The sequence below is a fragment of the Stenella coeruleoalba genome, assembly GCF_951394435.1.
Source record: "Stenella coeruleoalba genome assembly, chromosome: 1".
Lineage (NCBI taxonomy): Eukaryota > Metazoa > Chordata > Mammalia > Artiodactyla > Delphinidae > Stenella > Stenella coeruleoalba.
This window is the reverse complement of record NC_137169.1, coordinates 103588692-103609350: the sequence shown is the minus strand read 5'-3', so window position 1 is coordinate 103609350 and position 20659 is coordinate 103588692. Positions and strand designations below refer to the sequence as shown.

Genomic DNA, 20659 nt, shown 5'->3' with positions numbered 1-20659 from the left:
TGTTTATAAGTTCTACTTTTTACCCAAAAGCAGAACACAATTCAGCCAAGTTTTCTGCCACTTCGTAACAAGGATCACTTTTCCTCCACTGTCCAATAACATATTCTTCATTTCCATCTGAGGTCTTAGCAAAATCACCTTTAATGTTCATATTTATACCAACATTCTATTCATGATGTAGGAATTCTCTAAGATGCTTAAAGTGTTCTTTACTTTCCCCATCACTTCCTTCTGAACCCTCACCAAAAGTGCTTTTACTGTCCATTATTTCTACCAACAACAGTCTCTTCAAGGTAATCTAGACTTTCTTCTATCATGTAGCTCAAAATTCTTCCCGGTTTCACCCATTACTTGATTCCAAAGCCACTTCCATATTTTTAGGTATTTGCTATAGCAGTACCTCACTTCCTGGTACCAAAATTTGTTATCAGTTTCCTGAGGCTGCCATGACAAATGACCATACTGGGTGGCTTAAAACAATGGATATTTATTCTCTTGCAGTTTAGGAGGTCTGAAACCAAGGTATTAGAGTTTGTTCCTTCTGGAAGCACTGAGGGAATTTGTTCCATGCCTCTCTCCTAGTTTCTGGTGGTAGACAGGATCCTTGGTGTTCCTAGGGTTGTAGCTGCTGTCACTCCAATCCCAATCTCTGCCTCTGCTGTCATGTGGCCTCCCTCCCTGTGTGTCCTCACATGGCATTCTTTTTTTTTTTAATTTTAATTTTACTGGAGTATAGATGTACAATGTTGTGCTAGTTTCAGGTGTACAGAAAAGTGATTAAGTTATACATATACATATATTATTCTATTTTAGATTCTTTTCTCATATAGGTCATCACACAACATTGAATAGAGTTCCCTGTGCTATACAGCAGGTCCTTGTTGGCCATCTACCTTATATATAGTAGTGTATGTTTATTCCAAGCTCCTGATTTATCCCTCCCCGCCACATTTCCCCTTTGGAAACCATAAGTTTGTTTTGATATCTGTAAGTCTGTTTCTGTTTTGTAAATAAGTTCATTTGTATCATTTTTTAATTAATTCCACATATGAGTGATATCGTATGATATTTGTCTTTCTCTGTCTGACTTACTTCATTTAGGATGATAATCTCTCGGTTCATCCATGTTGCTGCAAATGGCATTATTTCATTATTTTTTACGGCTGAGTAATATTCCATTGTATATATGTACCACATCTTCTTTATCCATTCATCTGTCAATGGACATTTACGTTGCTTCCATGTCTTGGCTATTCTAAATAGTGCTGCAGTGAACACTGGGGTGCATGTATCTTTTTGAATTATGGTTTTCTCCAGATATATGCTGGGGAGTGGGACTACTGGATCATATGGTAGTTCTATTTTTAGTTTTTTAAGGAACCTCCATACTGTTCTCCATAGTGGTGGTACCAACAGTGTAGGAGGGTTCCCTTTTCTCCACACCCTCTCCATCATTTATTGTGTGTAAACTTTTTGATGATGGACATTCTGACCGATGTGAGGTAGTACCTCATTGTAGTTTTGATTTGCATTGCTCTGATAATTAGTGATGTTGAGCATCTTTTCATGTGCCTTGTTTTTTTTTTTAAACGTAGAGCTGTTTGTATAGTTTAGAGATTAACCCCTTGTTGGTTGCTTTGTTTGCAGATATTTTCTCCCATTCTGGGGGCTGTCTCTTCATTTTGTTTATGGTTTCCTTTGTTGTGCAAAAGCTTTAAGTTTAATTAGGTCCCATTTGTTTATTTTTGTTTTTATTTTCCTTACTCTATGAGGTGGATCCAAAAAGATATTGCTGAGGTTTACGTCAAAGGGTGTTCTTTATTTTCCCCGAAGAGTTTTAGAGTGTCTGGCCTTACATTTAGGTCTTTGATCCATTTTGAGTTTATTTTGGGGTATGGTGTTTGTTAGAGAATGTTCTAATTTCCTTCTTTTACATGTAGCTGTCCATCACATGGCATTCTTATAAAAGCAAATCATTGGATTTAATCTTATCTAGAATGACCAATCTTAACTAATTATATTTGTAAAGACCCAAATTCCAAATAAGATCACATTCATAGGTTCTGCTGCTTAGTTTGGAAGTCCTTTTCAAGACAAAGTTGAAAAAGGCACCACATTTCAGTTCTAAGTCAATGTTAAAATCAGCTTCTCCCTCTTTTTCTTTTTCCTCTTCTTTTCTTCCAAGTGGCTAGTAGCATCAGCAAAAAACATAACTTCACTTTTTGCCTCACATTCCCTCTTGAGAAAATCAAGACCTGCCATGTTGAAGCCGATAACATCCTGAGAAAGAATACAAGAGAGATTAAATAAACTAAACTTCCTCTCAATTCAGTTCAATATTGCAGCATATGTGAGTCAGGGGAACCAAAGCTTCATGTGTTGTTACTCATCCTTCCCTAAGGGTTTTCCTTGTTTGTTTGTTTTTTTGTCTACTAGCTCTAACAAAAACCTCATCTTAAATATACATGCATGTCAGGTCAATATCACCAAAGATAGGGCACAGCACACTATGCTACTTGTAAGTAACATACACACTAGAATTTTCCCCTCCTTGTTCTGTCTCTACAAAGATACTTACCCGGACTTGGCTGACTTTTGAAATAGTTGTTTCCTTTAATTTTTCAATCACTGGCACAAGCATTTGGTTGCTAGTGATCTGGCCAAAGTGAATCCTAACAAAAATAAAACCAGGCATGTCACAAAGAAGGATAGTGGTTCTAGCTCTACCTGTCCCTTCTAGAACTAGCAAACAGACAAAATGTCCAAAAAAAAAAATCATTTTGCCAATCATGGGAATACAGAAATGCTTCTATGAAAAAAAACTAAAGAAGTTTCTTCCTACTATTCAATTCTATCCAATAACAATTTTTAAAATACTATCCTAACATTCAACTCATTTGCAAAGCTGACTCTTTGCAATCTACCCAGTGGCCACAGATTTTGACAACGGCATTCTATGTAAAGACCAGAGGAAAATGAGCCTTCTAAGAATTGCTAACTCAAAGATTTATTAATATTTCAGCCAAAAAAAGAGATGATCAAACTCTGACCTAGAGTACCAAGATGCCCTTGATGATTCATGCTCCTTTAACCTCCACATTCACCCTCACCCTCAGTTGTGACCTGCCATATCTACCTGCGAGGTAGCACCCATCTACCACCCCAATATGCTAGAAATATTCACTGTGTTTCTCTTAGAATCAGTAACCCCGATTCAATAGCACATATGCCATAGCAATTAAAAAATAAACTGTAAATATGACAACAGAATAATATAAACATATCATTGTTCTTCATTTGCTACTATCCTGAAAGAAATAAAGGAATGAAGGGTTAATGATCATGAAAAAAGGCCAATTCACCAAATACACCTGTTTTCTTTTTAACTATTTGGTATTGGCTGAGCAGTTTCTGATTTCCTAATAGCATTTTAAGGAATGTTCAAATTTGCCTCTATTCCTGTCCTCTGATATAACAGCTTGAGACTGGGGGACACAGTGGAAGATAAGAATATATTATGCCTTTGTAAATATATTTTCCCTCTGTTACATATTAATAAGAATTCTTCCTATTTAAGAATATAATCTAATGAACGTTTTCTTTATGTTTCTTAGTTCCCTCCAAATATGCCCCTATCCTTCCATTTGTACTTGTAGAGACCTGGGAAATAAACTGACTACTCCTTAAAATGCTATTATGAAAATAAAACCATTTGGTTTAAACTCAATAGTCAAAAAGAAACACTGAGGCAGACTGGCCATTCAGAGATGGGCTTTCAGCAAACTGACTAGAACCAGAACTGCTACCTTAGACTGTAACCTGGAGACCTCCGCCTGCCTGAGCATCCTTAGCAACATAGTACCTCATGCTACTTAGAGTTGGGTCATCACTAACTGCATTTTATCGAGCAAGACTGACTCCAAAGGATAAGAATTATGTCAGGCAGCACTGAAATTCCCAACAGTCTCTGAAACGGAAACATCACATTTCTTAATCCCAAAGCATGGACAGCTTCAGGTGAGGCACTACTGGAGCAGTTATGCGGATAAGACATGATATTCTTTTGGAAAGGACGTTACCTGAGGAGAAAGAAGAGGCACCTACATAGAAGTTCAATATCAGAGCCCTGCTGGATGAATTCATTAAAGAGCTTAAGAATGTCTGGGACGTAAGAGAAAGGCAGCACAAGCAGAGATTCTTCCAGCTCACTGAAGAGGAAAAAATAAACATTAAAAATGCCACGTTTCTTAACATAGTCAATTTAAAAATCTTTTCCTCTCCTATTTTTTTCTTCTACTTTTATACTTGAGTAGATCTTACCCATCCAGAATTAAACATACATCTGTATTATGAATGGTTCTCTCTTTTCAACGTTTTGGTTTTCTATATTTAGTATTTTAACCTACTTGATGCATTCTTGTCCATGGCAGGGTAGGAGAATCTAACTGTTTTTCTTTCAGATAGCCAATTTCTTTAAAGCCTTTTGTTGTATATCCCATCTTTATATGATACTTCTTTTACCATTTATTGAGTCCCTCTATGTCATAGAGTGTTCTAGGGCTTTAGAGTCTGTTTTCATAACTGATTCTGACAACAATCCGTACAGGTGCATTTTTACAGCTTTTTAATCTAGGAGAACAGCTCCCTCTTGTTCTTTTTCTGGTTTGTTTTACTTTTCTTGAGCTAGTTCTATTATCATTTCATCAATTCCAACTAGAACTCTCAAGAGAATTTCAATTGGGATCACAAACCTATAGACTAGTTTAAGAAAAACCAAATCTTTAAAACACAGAATCTTCCCATCTAGGAATGCATCGTACCTCCATTACTCTAAATTTTCTTTTACATTTCTCTAGCAAAGTTTCATTATCTTAGATAGGTCCTGTTTGTTTCTTGTATGGGATATACTCAGATATTGTGATTTGTTATTAAAAAAATGATAACTCTCAGTAGATCAAACTCAAATATTATTTCAAAAATGAATGACAAAAGATATTAAAAAATTCTTAAAAAACCAGTAAGAGAAACAACTATAAAGCACAAGAAAGGGAAAGTAAAAATTCACAGGAAAAAATACAAATGGCCAACAAATATAATAAAATTTTAACTTTGTTAATTAAAAAGGAAAATAATGCAGTACCACCTTTTGCCTCTCAAACCAGCAAAGAATTTTTTAAAAGCTGGTAAAAGTCATTACAAGCACTCTGACAGTAATTAAGCAACATAAACCTTTAAAAAGCTCATGTCCATTGATTAGTTAATAAACTGCTAGGACCCTTAAGAAAAATAATCAATGATGATGACAAAGATTTATATATAAAGGTGTTTACTAAGGCAGTATTGATAACAGCCAAACACATATGCACCACCCAATAGTAACTATATATACAATGGAATATTTTGAACTAATTCAATGTTGTGTTTTTGAAGAATATTACTAAAGTGAGCAAGTGCTCAGGAGATATTCTGTGAAAAAGGACAGGATATAAAAATGTATACATATGATTCCAACTGTGTATGTATACAGAAAATAAGCCAAAGGAAATATACAACAAAAAATGTTACCAGTTGGTACCTGTGACTGAATTATAGATGATTTCATTACCTATGATATAAAGTAGCACTGCCCTTCATTTGTGCTTTTTAAAAGTATTCAATATCTCCCTTCATATTTTAGGAGGAAACTTCTAGTTCTAATTCAAAAAGAACATTATAATGAATTATTTTCCATCAAAATTTTGACATAGTTAAACCTCTAAAGAAGATAACCATCAATTATAATGTCTGTTTATCTCATGTTCGGTAAATGGTATTAGCTGTAATAACTGTGCACCGGCACTCACCTTGACTTGATTCCTTTAAAAATCTCCAACACATAAGCTGAAGGCTATAAAGGAAGTGTGACAGCATTAGGGATACTCTTGATTTCTTAACTGAAGCTCTCTAATTTCTATCTCCTAAAAACCAGGGATATCTCTCCTTCTTATGAGAAACTGTTCTAAAAAGGGCACTACGTGCACGGGCTTAGACTGAGTCAGATCTGGGTTCACAATCCAGCTCTGCCACTTATCAGCTATGTTCCCTTCGATCTGTAAGTCAGAACAGTCTCCTATCCATAAAATGAAGACACACTGACTCACATTACTGTTGTGATGAATGAAACATGCAAGTATTGAGTAATTAAAGATCACTAAGAGCATACGTTGTCCCAGTATTCTCCCTCTCTCCTTTTATCTGACTAATTTATATGAACTTTTCCTCCAAAAACTTCAGTTTCAATGAACAGAATCTTCAGAGGGCTGTGGATACTACACATAAATAAGCACTAAAAAAACAATGCCCGTCCAGTCCAACCAGAAAGGATGACTTGAAGTTACACTAAAATGGTCCTTTTGAAATACAAAATGTCTTAGAGGATTCCAGCATTCAAGACATTTTTAATGACAAAGTATTTCCCAATATGTCTATTCTAAAATCATAATGCCTCTTCACTTCCTCTCTTGTGCCTGAAAGTAACCTTAGAATAACCAAGGGGAAACCATTAGTCTACTCACAGAGATACTGCCATAAGCCATCAGGATGGGGTTGATGGGAAGAGGAACCTATGAAGAAATTATTAAATCAAGTCATTAAAAAACAAGCCTTCGATAGTGCTTATCACAGGCAGGGTCATAACAATATTTTACACTTTTGAAAAGAGAGACCCTAAAAACTGACCCTGAAGAATTATTAAATTATTTAATAATAACTTTTAGTTTCAATACTGCTTATTTATGAATGAGTCTGGGCAATACATTTCATCTAGAAACCCGAAATGTTTACCCTGCCTCCCAAACAAAAGGAGGAATCTGAGTTTTTAACTCAATACAATAATCACCATGATCTCAAATTAACTATCCTTGGCTTTTTATTAAGACAAAGCTTCTCAATTCCTTCTTTCTAATGTTTGAATTAGAAAAGATTCTACTACATTTATCTCATTTCCTGATCTGAGTTAATAAATCCCCAAATGATGTTTTTTTCCTCAGGAATTGTCTCCATTTATAAATGTTTCTCAGACCGTAACTTAATGGACTGTCTTACCTCTTTCCCTGCAGCTTTACAAATGGCTTTGTGTTCTCTCATTTTTGCAGTTTCTTCTCTGTATAGCTCAATAGCCTCCATGATCCTCTCAGCCTACACGGATGATGGCAAAGGACAGAAGTCATCACAACAAACTCACCATCCCACAACACTGCAAATGGAAGGCCTGACGAAAAGTTACCAAATGAAATTGCTTGAATCAGTTTAATAAAGATGTGCCAATAGTGTGCCAAACAGCATTCAAAGATGTCTTCGGGGTTTTTTTTGTTTTTTTTTAAATTTTACTTATTTTTGGCTGCATTAGGTCTTCGCTGCTGCGCACAGGCTTTCTCTAGTTGCGGTGAGCGGGGACTACTCTTCGTTGCGGTACGCGGGCTTCTCAGTGCGGTGCCTTCTCTTGTTGCGGAGCACAGGCTCTAGGTATGTGGGCTCAGTAGTCGCAGCACGTGGGCTTAGTTGCAGCATGCAGGCCCTAGAGCATGCAGGCTTCAGTAGTTGCAGCACGTGGGTTCAGTAGTTGTGGTTCGTGGGCTCTAGAGTGCAGGCTCAGTAGTCGTGGTGCATGGGCTTAGTTGCTCCATAGCATGTGGGATCTTCCCAGACCAGGGATTGAACCCGTGTCCCGTACTATGACAAGTGGATTCTTAACCACTGCGCCAGAGGGAAGTCCCTGATTTTTCTTTTTTAATTTACAAGGAGACTGGGTCATGGATTCAGATGAGACTACAAGTGGACACACTGAGTAGGGCAACTCCCAGGAACACCTGAGAGGTGCCACTTTCAGGAGATCAAACTTTCCTTTCTAGAAACCAGGCACTGATCCAACAGATTCAGCACTACTTCTGTCCTTGGTTACAAGGGAGGAAAACAGAGGTTATGAACTTCATCTGTAAATTTCATCAACTTTTTGCCACAAAAGGACTATCTGGTTGGGATCCTATTTAAAAATGAGATACAGGGGCTTCCCTGGTGGCGCAGTGGTTGAGAATCTGCCTGCTAATGCAGGGGACACGGGTTCGAGCCCTGGTCTGGGAGGATCCCACATGCTGTGGAGCAGCTAGGCCCGTGAGCCACAACTACTGAGCCTGCGCGTCTGGAACCTGTGCTCCGCAATGGGAGAGGCCGCGATAGTGAGAGGCCCACGCACCGCGATGAAGAGTGGCCCCCGCCTGCTGCAACTGTAGAAGGCCCTCGCACGGAAGCGAAGACCCAACAGAGCCCAAAATAAATAAATAAATTTTAAAAAATAAAAATGAGATACAGGAGAGCGATCAAGATGGCAGAGTAGAAGGATGTGAAGCTCACCTCCTCCCACAACTACATCAAAAACATATCTACATGTCGAACAGTTCTCACAGAATGTCTACTGAATGCTGGCAGGAGACCTCAGACCCCTGAAAGGGCAAAGAAAATCTCCATGTAACCAGGTAGGACAAAAGTAAAAAAAAAAAAAAAAAAAGCAAGGAAGTAATCGGGTCGGGACCTGCACCCCAGGCAGGGAGCTGTGAAACAAGAAAGGTTCCTGCACCCTGGGAAGTGCCCTCACCGGCAGGGAGATCAGCCAGGACAGAGGGAGAGCTTCAGAGCCTTGGAGGAGAAAACAGCAACCGATCTGCAGCAGCTAGAATAGAGACCTGCACAGGGGGTCAGTGCACCCGCTCTACACTCCCCAGCCTGAGATGCACGTCTGCCAGTACGGGCAAGGGCTGGGTGTGGAAACTTGGGCTTTGGAGAGGTGCTGTTGTGTGGGCAGTGTGTGAGGGGAGGCGCGGGAGCCACCCTGCAGCCGTTTTCCCTGAGCGAGCTCTCAGGCGGCAGGACACTGCCCACATGAGCTCCAAGAGTGATCATGAGCTGCCTCTGCTCCCATCATGTGCTCCGGGGGCACACATGAGCCACCACTGCTGCTGAGAACCCCACAACCAGGCACCAGCCACTGCATCTGCACACCCTCTATTAAGGGGATAATGGCCAGCACACGCTGAGAAAAGAGGCAACAGGCATCCATACGAAAATCAGCCCTTGCACCAAAAATATTAAACCCACACAGGCTACACAGGGATGCTCCCACATAAAAACAGCCCTCCAAGACCACAGTAGATAGACCTCTTCAGTCTAATAGACGCTGATTTCAAAAAGGAGATAATGAAACTACTGAAGGAATTAAGAAAGGCTATCAACAGAAATGCAGAGTACTATAAAAAGGAACTAGAAACAGTAAAGAGGAACCAAGAAAAATTAGAAAACTCATTTGTCGAGACAAAAACTGAACTACAGGCAATGAACAGCAGAATAAATAATGTAGAACGAATAAGTGACCTGGAAGATAGAATGATGGAAATCACCCATCAGGACAGCAGACAGAAAGCCAAATGAGAAAAAAATGAAAGCAATATAAGAGACCTATGGGATAATATAAAGTGTACCAATCTACACATAATCGGGATTCCAGAAGGGGAAGAGAAAAGGGGACTGAAAATGTATTTGAAAGATTATGGCTGAAAACTTCCCAAACCTAAAGAAGGAAACAGATAGAGCAGGTACAGGAAGCACAGAGGGTCCCAAACAAGGTAAACCCAAACCTACACCAAGACATATTATAATAAAAAAGGCACAAGTTAAAGATGAAGAGGATTCTCAAGGCAGCAAGAAAAAAACAGTTAATTATAAGGGAACCCCCATAAGGCTATCAGCAGATTTCTCTACAGAAACACTGCAGGCCAGAAGGGAGTGGCAAGATACATGCGAAGTCCTGAAAGGGAAGAATGTGCATCCGAGGATACTCTAGCCAGCAAGATTATCATTTAGAATAGAAGGAGGGATAAAGAATTTCTCAGACAAGCAAAAACTAAAAGAATATAGCAATACTAAACCTATCCTGAAGCAAATATTGAAAGGTCCTCTCTAAGCAGAAAAGTAGGAAGAATATATAGGGAAGAGAAAATTCACAATTGGAAAGCAACTCACATAAATAAGCCAGTACACAGATTAAAAAATAAAATAAAATTTTTGTGAATGTGATGATACCACAATGAATAGGAAAAGCATGAACGTGAAGATGTAAACAGGACATCAAAATCATAAAATGTGGGTGAGGAGAGTAAGAAAAGGTAGATTTTTCTTTTTTTCATTTCCTAGAATGTGTTTGAGCCTATATGACTACCAGTCTGAGGCAAGTAGATATAGGACGGGGTTAACATACTTGAAAAACAGGATAACTACAAATGAAAAACATACAATAGAGTCACAAAAACCAAAAAGAAAAGAACATAATATGAAAGAAAATCATCAAACCACAAAAGGAAAAACAAAGAAAAAGGGACAAAGATGAAATATTGAAAGGGAGGGAATGTAAAAAGATATTTCATGCAAACAGAAATGACAAGAAAGCTGGGGTTGCAATACTCATATTGGACAAAACAGACTTTAAAACAAAGCCCATAAAGAAGGACACTATATAATAATAAAAGGATCAATACAAGAAGAGGAGTTTACACTCATCAACATGTATGCACCCAATACAGGAGCACCCAAATACATAAAACAAGTACTAATATACAGGGACTTCCCTGGTAACACAGTGGTTAAGAGTCCACTTGCCAATGCAGGGGACACGAGTTTGAGCCCTGGTCTGGGAAGATCCCACATGTCACGGAGCAACTAAGACCATGTGCCACTACTGAGCCTGCGCTCTAGAGCCCACGAACCACAACTACTGAGCCTACGTGCCACAACTACTGAAGCCTGTGCACCACAACAAAGAGAAGCTACCGCAATGAGAAGCCCACGCACCGCAACAAAGAGGAGCCCCCACTCGCTGCCACTAGAGAAAGCCCACATGCAGCAACGAAGACCCAACGCAGCCAAAAATAAAAATAAATTTAAATAAAAAGAAAATACTAGGGCTTCCCTGGTGGCGCAGTGGTTGAGAGTCCGCCTGCCAATGCAGGGGACATGGGTTCGTGCCCTGGTCCGGGAGGATCCCACATGCCACAGAGCGGCTGGGCCCATGAGCCATGGCCGCTGAGCCTGCGCATCCGGAGCCTGTTCTCCACAATGGGAGAGGCCACAACAGTGAGAGGCCCGCGTTACCACAAAAAAAAAAAAAGAAAAGAAAATACTAATATACATAAAGGGAAAAACTGACAATAGTAGGAGACTTTAAAACCCTACTCACATCAATGGACTGATCTTCTAGACAGAAAATCAAGGCAACAGAGATCTTAAATGACACAATAGAACAGTTAGACTTAATTGATATTTTCAGGACATTACATCCAAAAAAACCAAAATACCTTTCAAAATTGCAACCCAAAACTAAAATACTTAGCAATAGACCTGACCAAGAAAGTGAAAGACTTATACACTGAGAACTATAAAACCTTAATAAAGAAAGTTGAAGATGATTCAACGAAATGGAAAGATAGGGACTTCCCTGGTGGCACAGGGGTTAAGAATCTGTCTGCCAACACAGGGCATACAGGTTCGAGCCCTGGTCCAGGAAGATCCCACGTGCCATGGAGCAACTAAGCCCACGTGCCACAACTACTGAGCCCACGGTCTAGAGCCTGCAAGCCACAACTACTGAGCCCACGTGCCACAACTACTGCAGCCTGCGCGCCTAGAGCCCGTGTACTGCAACAAAGAGTAGCCCCCACTAGCCACAACTAGAGAAAGCCCGCATGCAGCAATGAAGACCCAATGCAGGCAGAAATAAATAAATAAATTTATTTATTTTTTAAGAAAAGAAATGGAAAGATATCCCATGTTCTTGGACTGGAAGAATACTGTTAAAATGGGCATACTACCCAAGGCAATTTACAGATTTAATGTGATCCCTATCAAACTACCCATGACATTTTTCACAGAACTAGAACAAATAATCCTAAAATTTATATGGAACCATAAAAGACCCAGAATTGCCAAAGCAATCCTGAAGAAAACGAACAAAGCAGGAGGCATAATGCTCCCAGACTTCAGACAATACTACAAAGCTACAGTAATCAAAACAGCATGGTATTGGCACAAAAAGAGACATATGGATCAATGGAACTGAATAGAGAGCTCAGAAATAAACCCACACACCTACTGTCAAGTAACCTTCAACAAAGGAGGCAAGAACATACAATGGGAAAAAGACAGTCTCTTCAGCAAGTGGTGTTGGGAAAGCTAGACAGCTGCATGTAAATTGATGAAGTTAGGACACACCCTCTCACCATACACAGAAATAAACTCAAAATGGCTTAAAGACTTAAACATAAGGCATGATACCATAAAACTCCCAGAAGAGATTATAGACAAAACATTCTCTGACATAGATAGTACCAATATTTTCTTAGGTCAGTCTCCCAAGGCAATAGAAGTAAAAACAAAAATAATTAAATGGGACGTAATCAAACTTACAAGCTTCTGCACAGCAAAGAAAACCATAAAAAAAAATGAAAAAACAACCTACAGAATGGGAGAAAATATTTGTGAACGATGTGACTGACAAGGACTTAATTTCCAAAACATACAAACAGTTCATACAACTCTATAACAAAAAAACAAACAACCCAATTGAAAAATGGGCAGAAGACCTAAACAGACATTTCTCCAAAGAAATACAGATGGCCAGTAGGCACATGAAAAGATGCTCAACATTGCTAATTATTAGAGAAATACAAATCAAAACTACAATGAGGTACTACCTCACAGTGGTCAGAATGGCCACATTAAAAACTCTACAAATAACAAACGTTGGAGAGGATGTGAAGAAAAGGGAACCCTCTTACACTGTTGGTGGAAATGTAAGTTGGTACAGCCACTATGGAAAACAGTATGGAGGTTCCTCAAGAAACTAAAAATAGAATTACCATATGATCCATCAATCCCACTCCTGGGCATATATCCAGACAAAACTCTAATCCAAAAAGATACGTGCACCCTTATGTTCATAGCAGCACTATTCACAATAGCCAAGACATGGAAACAACCTAAATGTCCATCAACAGATGAATGGATAAAGAAGATGTGGTACACTAGAGGGGTGGGATAGGGAGGGTGGGAGGGAGACGCAAGAGGGAGGGGATATATGTATACATATAGCTGATTCACTTTGTTATACAGCAGAAACTAACACAACATTGTAAAGCAATTATACTCCAATAAAGATGTTTAAGAAAAAAAAAGATGTGGTACAAATGTACAATGGAATACTACTGAACCATAAAAAAGAACAAAATATGCCATTTGCAGCAACATGGATGCAACTAGAGATTATCATACTGAATGAACTAAGTCAGAAAGAGACACAAATACCATGTTATCACTTATATGTAGAATCTAAAACATGACACAAATGAACCCATCTACAAAACAGAGACAGACTCACGGACATAGAGAACAGACTTGTGGCTGCTTTGGGGGAGGGATGGAGTAGGAGGTTGGGGTTAGCAGATGTAAGCTATTATATATGGAATGGATAAACATCAAGGTCCTACTGTATAGCACAGGGAACTATATTCAGTATCCTATGATAAACCATAATGGAAAAGAATTTATAAGAATGTATATATAACTGAATTAGTTTGCTGTACAGCAAAAATTAACACAACATTGTAAATCAACTACACTTCAATTTTTAAAAATTCTATAATCAAAAAAGCAAACAAACAAACAAAAAACCCCCATTTATTGCTCACCCCACCCCTGTGATCCACATTCAGTAGGTTTGGGCTAGGGCCTGGGAATTTCCTTTTCTAACAAGTTCTCAGGGGATGCTGATGCTTCTGGTCTGGGGGCTCCACTTTGAGAACTACTGCCATAAAGTAAAGGAATTAGAATAGGGGCTCTTAACACTTATTTGGTGATTTTAGGGTCAAATCTAGAAAAAGGGCAATTTCATGCTGTTTTTATTTCTTATAATTGTTTCCTTTGTGTTCTTCTTTAGATTTTAATAAAATACTTTTTGGAAATAAAAAAAAATTAAAAATGAGATACTGCATTCTAGTATCAACTTACTGCTTTGACCGTTTCAATAGTTTTCTTTCCAGTAAAGTAATTGTCACCTTGAGTCTCTCCCGGAACCTGCCAGGAACAAAGAGATCCTTTAACAATTTCATTGACAGGTGTTAAAGAGCCAATAAATTAATCTTATATCCAGAAAAGAATAGACATTACTATGTTACGATGACTGTTACATGGTGTTATCAGCTACCATTAACTGAGTACTTAGTAAGTGCCAGACACTATGTTAAATGTGTTATATGCATTATCAGAAGAATACCCTGCTCTACAACACGTTTAAAGAGAATGCCCAATTTCTCAATTTTTTTCTGATTTTTGATTTACAATGAAACAACTGCCTGAAGCCTCCTTAAAAAAAAGCCAGAACGAAAATCATTCAATACCAAATCTGGTCAATTATTTGTCCCATAAAATCAGGATATACAGCTGGATTAAGAAGGACTACACAGATTCCTTCCCGTATCAGCTGTGGATGACTTTGACATCTAGTCCCAATTCTAATCCCATTAGAAATTCTTGAAATTACAGTAAATTCCAATAAGATAATTACAGGACACAGTCTGAGGGTCCTGAAAGATTTACTTACTACTGGTTGGTCTTCTTTGGCCACACTCTCCTCATATTCTGCTTCCCTTTGCTGACAAGAGATAGATATGAATTAATTTCAAAGAAAAAACATGACCCCTATGTGAAGTGAAATGAGACAGTGAGAAGCTGCTTCTTTCACAATCCAACCCCCTTATGGCATCTCTGTCTCCGCTTGGCTGCCGAAGTGGTGTCAGCAGTCCTGGAAACATCTTTTGGAGCTCAATGGACTTGCACTGACTGAGGTGTGACAGCACTAGACAGGAAACTCGAGCTGAGACAGCGTGTCAGATACTGACACCCACCAGCACATTTGTAACGAAGGCTGAACACCTTACCATCTCCCTTTCTTCCTCAAGAATAAGAGGCTCCCTTGTTCTCTCCCAAAGTCTCAGAGATTTGTCATGGGACGATGATACAATATAGTCCCCACTGGGGCTTACAGCCAAGCACCATATTTCCTGGTGATGCCCCTGCGGAGAGAAAGGACAAAAAACAAAAATCCTGAGTAAGAATACCTTATTCATAGACCGCTAACTGCTTACATTAGTGGGAAATCAACACTTGATCTTAAAAGAAGTTCCTAAGTACTGAGCAAGCAAAGCAGGCAAGAGGTTACCTCCAGAGTTTGTATGTGTTCAAATTTGTCTGCATCCCACTGCTTAATCTTATGGTCTTTCCCAGCAGTGAAGAAGAGGTGAGACTTGGGTACAAACTTTAGGTACATCACACTGAAAAGTGAGAGAAGTACTCAAATGTCATCAAATTCCTCATCATTAAAGAGTCTTATACACATAAATAGCTTTTGAATAGCTAGTTCTAGAGTGTCTGACTATATTTTAGAATTTTTAATTTCTGACTATCTGAGAACACTAAATAATAGACACAGATGCTCCCGGGAAATGATACCTACAGGTGACTCAACGGGAGGTCTTTGAAAAGATGACACCTACCTGTCATCATGTGCAAACAGAGACTTGTGGCAGTCCCCAAAGTCCAGACCCCAGATCTTCACATTCCTGTCAGCAGAGCCAGTTGCTATCAGTGCTCCATCCTAGGAGGAAGAGAAGTAAAACATTACTTGATTATCTGAAACTCTAATTGGAGAAAAGCTAACCAGAACATGTATCCCATTTCTTTCAAAAACATTAATGCCAAAAAATTAATTTCATCTCTTTACCAAGAGCACCTACATCCTCTCTTTTACCTACAGATCTACTTACAAAACTTGTAAGTAAGCAAGAACTCTGTGGCTTAGATGTTTTGGTCCTGCTACAGGACAGTGTTATACCTTGATGGAGGTTATGTTTACTTTGTCCAACAGATAGAATAAAGAATCTCTAATCTCTGTCATAAAGTTTGGGGGGAGAGAAGAGGGAAAGAGAAGAATAAGGCTGGGAAAGAATCTACTATATAGAATGTTTACGACCTAGCCCTTTTTATGCCATGTCTCCTATCACTGATTTTCTTACCTTTCCTGTTTTAGCACCTAGTGCAAATTGCTGTCAACATAACAAGAAAACTGAAAATATTTTCTGACACCAATTTATTCTGTTAATGCACTGAGTGCAAACAAGCTAGAGCAGGGGCCAATTCCTTTTACACAGACTAGACATTGTTTTTAAATATATATTGCCACTCCTAATCATAACTAGACATTACAAAAAATATGACTTTGGTCAAGAGACTAGAAGTATACATAACGCAAAATACCGTAAATATTGCAAAGTTCCATTTTCCTTACAAACATTATACTTCAGAACAAAGGGGGCTGCCTTTTTGAAAGTTCTTCATATTCTAGAGTGTTCTACCAATTATATTATTTTTATACAAGAAAATATACTATTTGGGGAATCCAAAACAGGGAGTTGGTTATGAGGATTAATTCAGGTATCTGTGAAAATATTCTAAAAGCATTAAAGAAATATATATATCTAGGGTATGATTTTTTTTTAGGATAATCAGTTACACAACAAACTGAAAAATACTAAAATGAAGCTATCAAGCCAAGAACTAAGATAGCATTTTAGAAAAGACAACTTGTTACTGAGACATTATTTAAATTTTACTTACATAAGAGATGTCCATGCATATGACAGGCAGTTTGTGTCCATACAGTGAGAGAAAAAACTAAACATTTAAAAATAAAAAAAGAATATAAATAACTCATGTCTATAAAACACAGGTATAATTTATTACCTGTAGACCTAAAACATAACTTTAAATACAATGCTAAGACTGTTCTGGATTGCTTTATGTCTGTAGTTTCAAAGAAGACAGTCAAACCACTGAAGGTGACTTGTACCCATATCCAGCATACAACCCCAGCATGCACTTGCCAAGAATGCTGCAATACAGTGGAGCCAGGGCTGCTGCAGAAGCCTATTCCCTCAGTCAGAATATGGAACAGAGACGTTCTTAGCTGAAAAGTCTCTGGAGCACTTGTTTCACAACAATATTTCCAGGCCCAATCCAGTCCCACTGAGACTCTGGGCATAGAGCCCAGTAATCTATATTTTTAAAAGCAACTCAAATGATCCTGACTTACAGCCAAGTGTGGAATCACTGCCTAAGACACCTAGCATCGCTCTTAAAACTACTGGCCACGACAGGATTTTCTGTCCACAGATTTTCTGAACATATGAAATACAACTTGCTTTAAACAAAATTTATGAACCAAAGGATTCTTTTAAAACCCTAGCCTTCCTAGTGTACTTGCAATGTTTTGATTCACAAATTTTTAGAAACATACTACTGCTGGGAACACTCAAGGACACTTCTTTATAGTCTCAACCCAAGGTCAGTCAGAAAGAAAGCAAATACCCATAGGCATAACCATTGTACCTTTAAAGTATCAACATAGAAAACTTTCACAGTACAGTCCAGCAAAGACACAGCCAACAGCTTTTGATTGGGAGAGTAACTGACACACAGAACTTCTTCATCTAGTTGCAAGGTTCGGGTTTGCTTCACAGAAAGCCTAGCATTACAGAAAGCATCAAGAAAAATGAGTATGAAGGCACAAAAAAATTCCAAAAACCCTCTGGAGCTCAACAGAAATATCAATACATGTCAAAAACCCATTCAATGGTTCCCGATTTTCCCTCCCCAAAAATGGACACAAATAAAAAATGTCCACTCACCTCTTCTGGGTACTGTTTTCATCTTTCACCAACTCAAAATCCCAGAACTTGACAGATTTATCTGCACCACCCGTCACAAAGCCACGCTGAAAATCAAATGACATTTCCGTTAAAAAAATATCTTAGTATAGAAACTTTAATAAGACACCTGAAAATAGTATAAAAGACCATTTTTATTTAATGGCATGGGGTAAGAATTAGGATATGTGGTTTTTCCTTAACTCCCTTCATTGCTCTTTATGGGATGCCACCACAGATCCTACTGGAGAACTCCTAGCAGAGACTAATGTAGTCAGATGATAACTAGTGTAAAGTTCTAGTTATACTTTCATTCAGCATCAGGAAGAAAGACTCAATGAACACTGCAGGGTAAGGCAACAGTCAAAAGAATTTGCTATGAAGTATTCAATTGGTTTTATCACATTTTAGTGTTAGTGTAAGCTATAAGGACTATAGAGTCAGAAAACTACATCTCAAATGTCTATTCTGCTATTTCAGAGATTTGTAACATGGGAAAATAACCTTATAATGACCCTCAGTGTTGGTGCAGTTGTAAAGACTACCTAGTTTATAAAATCATTGTGAAAATAACAATAATGACATGATGGACGTGAAAACACTTTGGAAAAGAGAACACTCTACAAACGCTAGATGTTGGTACTATTTAAATTTTAAATGCTGTTTCATTTCTGACCCCAAATGGCATTACCCAGTCTAAATTCCAGGTTCCGTTTTTTTCCAAAAATATCTACTTTCAATGAATGAAGGTTTGCCACCATTGGGAGTATTCAAATAAATGGGCCACAACCCCCTAAGGTGTTGTCAAAAAATATCTCAAAATGTTCTGAGCAACAGCACCATTACTGGAATAAGTACACAGTTCTCCAGGGTGACTCCTTTGAAGGGAAATACAGTTATTGACTTGAAAAGGTTCACATATTTACTAAAAAATCACTAGATTTATATAGTCATAGATGTATGGACTAAAAGGGGAGCACAAAAGTCTACTCTATCCTCCACATTGTGTTGCCCCAGGAAGTATTTCCTCTTAAGAAGTATCACAAACCACTGGTACAAAGTCAGGAGGGTAAGCAATTTGATGTCATGGAGCTGATGATGAACAGCAGCTGAACAAGATTTCAAAACATAATGACAGCTATTCATATTATCAGGCACAAGATATGGCATCATATATAAAAGCTAGACATTAGACAGAAGTGGGCTTTCTTTAAAGAAACCCTGAGACAAATCCCTGTTAGGCAGCAGTAGAACTTGATATAAGAAATGGGAAGTACAGCCAGAGTACTGAAGCCCAGATCTTAACATCTGGTTTAGTTACCTGATCTGGAGAGAGAGACAAGGACCATAAAGCTCCATCATGTGCATCTATTGTCTCCAGCAGATTTCCTGAGGCCAAGTCATAAAGCTGCAGCTTTCCTGTCTTTGGAAGACACAAAATGAACACACAACCTACACAGTTTCATAACCAAGCAGCAACAATGTAGCTAACTGCTTAGGAAACGGGCTTCCACGGTCCATGCTCTGTACTTCCTCTGTGAATAAATGTTGTTAAATCCCCTACGGACATGTTGGGTTAATCCTGGCAGGGTTGCTATACTGTACAACTAAGGAACAGTACAACCTTGTAGTAGAGGATTACTGTCACTTCCACTGGTTTCCTCAACTTCAAAAGGTAAATATCATGGCCACAGGCATATCAGAATAAACATAAGAGCAAATGGGGAACTTAAAAACCTTTAAAAAACTTCATCAGTCCTTTAAGTGGACTATCCTCTATGGTAGTTGGCTTAACCAACTCTTGATTTCCCCCTCTAGAATACACTGATAATGTGAAATACTACCTACAATGCTAGGGAGGGCAATGAACTTGAAAAAAACAAAATACAGTAGCTTAGAAAGCTATCAGCCACGCTTCCTGTTTAGACCATGTATATGCTGTGGTCATGGTGCCAGCACGGAACACACACAGTGGCAAAGCCTGCTCTATGACAAGCCTGTGCACACGTGGTGGAAAGAACGTAAGGGGAAGACTTGAATCCCAGGGCTGCTTCTCTCTAACTCTGACTGTGCGTAAATTCATCTCCGTGAGCCCGTTTTTCCATCTGAAAAATGGAGTTTATATCACCAACCCCTCTAAGCTGTTGTGGGGATGAAATGAGATCATGTATGTTAGCAGCACGGCACAGAGACTAGGCTAGGGATTCTGTCTGAGTCATACAAATAGTCTTTGAAGCAATGTGCAAAATGTTTTCCCAATAGCAGATAGTGAATGGACATTTGTTAAAAGAATGAATGAAAACTGAGGAAAACTTTTAACTGAAATTTAATGTTCTTTCACTGACACTGACCCTAAAATCTCTCCAGCTTATTTTACACTTTTTGCTGGACCAAAAATATCCATTATGATAACATAGGTTTTTCTAATAAAATAATCATGCGCACATGGCATTAGTTTAGGGGGATAATAATGACAAATACTTGCAAAGCACTTTTCAAAATATTCCATAGACCTTATTCCACTTTATTTCCACTACCACCCCTACTACTACCATTCGTGCTACTTCTGCTACTAGTTCTTATTTATTAGTTATTTGCTGGGAGCCAGTCTCTGTGCTAAGTGCTTTGCAGACTGTGAGGCAGGTTATTTACATCATTTTACATGAAAAAACTAAGGCTCACAGGGTTGAGTAACTTGCCCAAAAGGTCTTATAGCCAGTAAGTGGAAGAGCTGGGATTCTAACCTAGGCCCATCTGGCAGAAAAGGCTCTGCGAAAAAGCAAGTGTCACCATTCCATTGTGTAGATAATGAAACACACTAA

General features: G+C 38.6%; 2 protein-coding genes across 4 annotated transcripts in view; one reads left to right on the top strand and one right to left on the bottom strand.

Annotated features, from left to right (window-relative positions):
• The window catches only part of SPAG17 (sperm associated antigen 17), a 229695-nt gene extending 221427 nt beyond the window's left edge, over window positions 1-8268 (top strand). The window contains exon 49 of the mRNA XM_079944374.1: window positions 7134-8268. The gene's annotated coding sequence lies outside the window, so the exon portion shown is untranslated. The remainder of the gene's footprint in view (window positions 1-7133) is intronic.
• WDR3 (WD repeat domain 3) overlaps window positions 1059-20659 on the bottom strand; it is a 38248-nt gene continuing 18647 nt past the window's right edge. For all 3 annotated transcript variants that reach the window (XM_079944389.1, XM_079944390.1, XM_079944391.1), the window contains exons 13-27: window positions 19159-19260; window positions 17820-17905; window positions 17521-17656; window positions 16750-16806; window positions 15630-15730; window positions 15296-15407; window positions 15015-15149; window positions 14678-14728; window positions 14086-14151; window positions 7084-7176; window positions 6555-6602; window positions 5844-5887; window positions 4080-4208; window positions 2579-2672; window positions 1059-2280 (exon numbers count right to left, since the gene is read on the bottom strand). In XM_079944389.1, the coding sequence (XP_079800515.1) occupies window positions 2125-2280; window positions 2579-2672; window positions 4080-4208; window positions 5844-5887; window positions 6555-6602; window positions 7084-7176; window positions 14086-14151; window positions 14678-14728; window positions 15015-15149; window positions 15296-15407; window positions 15630-15730; window positions 16750-16806; window positions 17521-17656; window positions 17820-17905; window positions 19159-19260 (1410 nt within the window). In that variant the 3' untranslated portion in view covers window positions 1059-2124. The remainder of the gene's footprint in view (window positions 2281-2578; window positions 2673-4079; window positions 4209-5843; window positions 5888-6554; window positions 6603-7083; window positions 7177-14085; window positions 14152-14677; window positions 14729-15014; window positions 15150-15295; window positions 15408-15629; window positions 15731-16749; window positions 16807-17520; window positions 17657-17819; window positions 17906-19158; window positions 19261-20659) is intronic.